This window comes from Fusarium oxysporum, chromosome 2 (genome assembly GCF_000149955.1).
Source record: "Fusarium oxysporum f. sp. lycopersici 4287 chromosome 2, whole genome shotgun sequence".
NCBI classification, from domain to species: domain Eukaryota; kingdom Fungi; phylum Ascomycota; class Sordariomycetes; order Hypocreales; family Nectriaceae; genus Fusarium; species Fusarium oxysporum.
This window is the reverse complement of record NC_030987.1, coordinates 1,254,810-1,259,670: the sequence shown is the minus strand read 5'-3', so window position 1 is coordinate 1,259,670 and position 4,861 is coordinate 1,254,810. Positions and strand designations below refer to the sequence as shown.

At 47.4% G+C, this 4,861-nt stretch overlaps 2 protein-coding genes across 4 annotated transcripts in view; one reads left to right on the top strand and one right to left on the bottom strand.

Moving 5' to 3' along the window:
• Positions 1-1,107: 1,107 nt before the first annotated feature.
• FOXG_06010 (uncharacterized protein) lies at positions 1,108-3,039 on the bottom strand (the record flags this gene model as incomplete). 3 transcript variants are annotated; one of them, XM_018384500.1, is made up of 3 exons in its annotated part: positions 2,608-3,039; positions 2,345-2,551; positions 1,108-2,294 (listed from the first exon to the last, which is right to left on the bottom strand). In XM_018384500.1, exons 2-3 carry the CDS (start codon positions 2,494-2,496, stop codon positions 1,247-1,249), a joined length of 1,200 nt encoding a protein of 399 aa, XP_018241596.1. In that variant the 5' UTR covers positions 2,497-2,551; positions 2,608-3,039. The 3 variants fall into 3 exon arrangements, with proteins under 3 accessions (XP_018241596.1, XP_018241598.1, XP_018241597.1); XM_018384501.1 differs by having other exon boundaries at positions 1,247-2,294; positions 2,356-2,551; positions 2,608-2,782; XM_018384502.1 differs by having other exon boundaries at positions 1,108-2,551.
• Positions 3,040-3,189: 150 nt separating this feature from the next.
• FOXG_06009 (uncharacterized protein) overlaps positions 3,190-4,861 on the top strand; it is a gene marked incomplete at its 3' end in the record, with an annotated part of 2,112 nt that continues 440 nt past the window's right edge. The window contains exons 1-2 of the mRNA XM_018384499.1: positions 3,190-3,511; positions 3,564-4,861. Coding sequence (XP_018241595.1) covers positions 3,402-3,511; positions 3,564-4,861 — 1,408 coding nt within the window. The 5' untranslated portion in view covers positions 3,190-3,401. The remainder of the gene's footprint in view (positions 3,512-3,563) is intronic.

Genomic DNA, 4,861 nt, shown 5'->3' with positions numbered 1-4,861 from the left:
TGAAGACGCCGTCGCGTTGTCCCCTCCGACTCCCCGGCCTGGTGCTTGATATCGGATCTCCGATGATAAGTGATGCCCGCTTGATTCTATCGATTATGCTTCCTTGAGCTGGCGAAGCTATTGGATTTGCACGTCTGAAGTTGACTGAGACAGACCAGGACGATAAAGTCCACGCGAAGCAGGAATCGAGAGAAAACGTACCAGATGGAGCTTGGGAAAGTGATGTATGTCTTGTCAAGACAAAGGGTAGAAAGGTATCTAGAAGGTGAAGGAAGGTTAAGGATAAGGATAAGAATAGAGGCGGGCAGACGGGAGATGAAACTGCTCAGCCATGGCCAGTTCGTAAGTCATGTACTGTACATGACAGTACAGGTACAGTCCAGTATCAGCCAGAGACTGAGGCAGCGGTAACGGTAGTGGGTGACATTGGATGCAATCCAACCTAATCTCAACTGAAGCATCCTTGCGCTTCCAAGGATTCCAACTGGAACTGGAACTGGAATCTAAGGCAGCCACTGAAAAACAAGCATTTCCAGGGGTGGTAACAGAGGATCCACCGGATAATTTAGCAGGTACCTTACCTTTAGTTACGGGGTAGGCAATAATAACTTGATCTTGATTATCGGCAGATTACCCCTGGTACTTGGAGGAGTGAATCACCCAGGGGGGAGAGTCGAGACATACGTGTAATCCTTATAATCTTGCATTCTTGTTGATTCTGTGTTTTCTCTTGTGGAATTTTATCAGAGATGAAACTGACACTGTAGGGAAATGTCAAGGGTCCAGAAGAAGAGACATGTCAGGCCTTGTGACCCTGGACGCTACTTATGAAAACGAGACCGCCCTGACGACAGCGTGCATTGATTAGCCGCTGGTCCACTCATCATTTAGTCAATCACTATCAGTGACAAGTACCTCTCAAGCTGGCGAAGTCGTTCTTATACTGTCATGATTGACTGTGCTTCCTTGTTAATCAAGTACCTGCTGGTACATCTCCTCGAGTCAGCTTCTCAAACTTGGCTGATAAAGTGCTTCAGCCGCTCGTTCTAGACTCGAACGACAAAAAGAGATGCGTCTCGATATTAAAGGGATCCAATCGCATATTACCCCACCAGACAAGCTTTCTCAATGCTCCGTCGCTGCTTTAGCGCTGTGCTACCCCAAAATAGGTCAACCCTTTATCAACATTCGAACTATTGCTGCATGTACTGTACATGGCTATTGCTACATGATCATGAGATCGATTCTATGGTGATAATCTCTCTGTTAACCACTCTTCTACGACCTTCTCTCCCTTTTCATCCATCACCATATCCTCCGACTCTTCCCCAGCATGTTCCATTTTTACCCTTCGCCGTGGCTCATTCTCCCACATCGAAACATCCGCATCCCAGAGTCCTCTCTCCTTCATCTCGACCATCTGGATACTTCGCTGCATCATCTCACCCAGTTCGCGCGCTTGCAGCTCTAAGCTGTTTCCCCACTGTTTCCCACTAAATGGCCGACCCTGTCTGTTCATCGCTGTCGGCACAGGGAGTGTGTCGTACAGCAGAAGTGTCTCGGGAATCTTGAGCGTCGATTTGCGGGGCGGAAACACCAGCCTTGACATACGTGGTGTCTTTTCTTTCATATCGAACTCAGCATTCGGGTTGGTCAGGACTTCGATGGCTGCAGACTCTTCTTCCGACATGTGGTAAGATGAGGGAACTTTTATCCCTGGGTTGTGGAAGAAGAGGCTTGGGCTGGCGAAGACATCGAACATGTCGACCGTTGACTGGAAGAATATCGGTAGGTTCTGCTGAAGGTAATGCACGTATGTCCCCTCTCGAGGCTTGAAGTAGTTGGTTCTGTTGTTTGCATGCTTTCCGAGTCGATTTGCTGGGTGGTCCGGGAAAAACATGGTCCAATTGTAGATTCCGTTATATGCCACCAGACCCCGGACCGCAAATGGTTTGTGCGGTCGTGATTCTGAGAGTGCCAGAGATGAGGCAAGACTTGCACCTAGGTGAGAGCCATAGACATAGATACCACGCCTCTTGAGACCTTCGGGAGCCAGATTTTCGACTATCCACTGATAGGCGAAGAAGGTATCGTGGATTGGCGTTGGCCAGACATCGTCGACTGGAATAGTTTCGCTCGACTCATCGTCAAAGGAGTTCCAACGATAGTTGATGCTGGCAAGTGGCTTCCCTTGGAGAAATCCAGGGATATGAGGAGGTTGATTACCATCCACGGGTGAAGCTGGGAGTTGAATGAAGAGTGGAGAGTCTGGCTGCTCGGTAATGTTGATGAGGCTATTATGAAGCATTAGTAATGGGTTTGTGAGTATGAGATGATGGCTTACTCAATGCTCACATGGCCAGCTGAACCACATCGGACTTGAACACGGTCATGGCTCCGGATGCTATAGAGTCGCTGCCATGGTCTATGGAGAGGATTGGCGAGTCGATTACGACTGGCGTGATGAAGGGCTTGGAAATGGAGGCATCTTCGCATGCTGCTACAGCATTACCAATCCATATGGTAAGTGATAACTGTTTTTGTTCTAAAACTTCAACAAGAAGATTAGTCAATGGAAGTCGAGATACAACTGTTTGTTTGACTTACACGCTCTGCGATGAGTGAAGGTGAGAAGACGCGTGGTTTCAAACGTCGATTATTTCGCGGCTAACGTACCGATTCAACTGACAAAAGCCAAATCTCATGAGGCTGGAATCAAAGTTGAAGCACCAATTAAAGAGAAGTTCAAAATGTTCTGTTAAAAGACCAATATCAAGAACCCTTGGATAATGCATGAGATGAGGAAGGGCTTGTTTTGGCGGGAGTGAAATTTGAACGTTGCATGATTCTGTAATATCATTGGCCAGACAATGCTCACCCCACAAATGACGATCCGGTAATAACATTCATCGTTGAGGAGGTGAATTGCACGAACAAACTCACAAACGTTGGGAACAATGATCGAATCGATAAACCTTCAGTAAACACTAAAGCAATCAGATGCCGTCTTTTCCTAGATCCTGTATTAATTCCCCTGATTTGAGCCGCTGTAGCCGCTAGATCACCACCAACTCAACCCCCAAGGAATGATGTCCCTTGTCTCTGACAGGCCATGCAAGTCTCGTAAAGTTGGTTTAGCTCGTGATCAAAACCCGTTTGTTTCCCTCTAGCTTAAGACCTGATCTCGCCCGACGTCATTCCAATGGGCATGTGCATGTTTATCCCCACGCCAAGAATTCTTTCTTTGAATATCCTCCTTGAATGGATATGGATCCCTTCTTTTTGCCAAGAAATATATAAGTCTTGACTTACACTGCAGTAAGATTATCTTATCTAGGATATGCTACCTTGTTATCGACTCTATCCTTGATATCGGATCGCCATAGGCTTGAGATATCCTCATGGACGACGGGGATCTCGGAGATAATATCCAACAGGAGACTGACATTATTGAAGAGTCTGTCTCTCATGACAGACGCATAGGAAACGATGATGCTCATCTGGCTCCAAAGTAAGCTTCACCTCACCTTCATCACGAAATGCTACATTCTCTGACTGTTCAGCCGCTGGTGGTTTGCTTCCTCAGCATTCCCCATGATTGCCGGCACCCTCGGTCCAGTTGCTTCAGCCTTCAGTATCTGCGCTCTCGTACGCCCATGGAGACAGCACTACATTCCCAGTGAACCTCTCAAGGAAGCAGCTTTCGTCGCTGATCCAATATGGCTCACCGTCATAAACGCTATCCAGCTGGGCATGGCCATCATATCAAATTCCTTCCTCCTACTAAACATGGCACGTCGTGTACGCTTTACTATCGCTCAGCCACTCACTATCATCGGATGGTACATCTCTGCTATTCTACTCATCGCTCTTCTAGCTACAGCCTCTGGGCCGCTTTATGAAGGCTTTGGTCGCCCGAGAGAAGAGCTCATATGGTCTCAGGCCTTTTACTACGGCATTTGGGCTGCCATTCTCTACTTTGTCGATGCTTCGCTCATGGTGATAACCTTCTATGGAGCATCGGTTGGCCATTATCCCAACGACTTCAACTTGACGCCCAGCCAACGGACTCTCATGTTGCAGACCATCATGTTTCTCTTGTACTTGCTAGTCGGGGCCGTTGTGTTTTCCAATATCGAAAACTGGAACTATCTCGACACCGTATACTGGGCAGATGTAACTCTATTTACTGTCGGGTTTGGTGATTTCACAGCTCAAACAAATCTCGGACGAGCTCTCATGATGCCATACGCTTTGGTCGGTGTCATCAGCCTCGGTTTGGTCATCGGTTCTATCCGCAGCCTTGTCCTCGAGCGAGGCAAAAAACAAGTCGATGCCAGAATGGAAGAGAAGAAACGCCGACGTATTGTCCGAACCATGACTAAGAAAGGCAAGGATGAGGTACTCGAGCCAATTCGAGAGCCACGACGACAAGACTCTATGGTTTCCCAAGGTGCACAATCAAACAATCAGCTACCGGCGACAGAATATGAGCGTCGAAAGGCAGAATTCGATCTTATGCGTAAGATCCAAGCTCAAACATCATATCGTCGTCGTTGGGTCGCCATGGGTATCTCAACCGGTGTATGGCTTATTCTGTGGCTCTTGGGCGCCTATATCTTTGTTAAGTGTGAAGAAGACTATCAAGGGTGGAAGTACTTTGATGGCTTCTACTTCTGCTTCGTCAGTCTCACAACAATCGGATACGGCGATGTTACTCCTATTTCGAACGCTGGAAAGTCCTTTTTCGTCTTTTGGTCTTTGCTTGCGTTGCCTACCATGACAGTCCTTATTTCAAACGCTGGGGACACCGTTGTCAAACTTATCCGTGATGAACGCTTCGTCTTGAAATGTCACTATT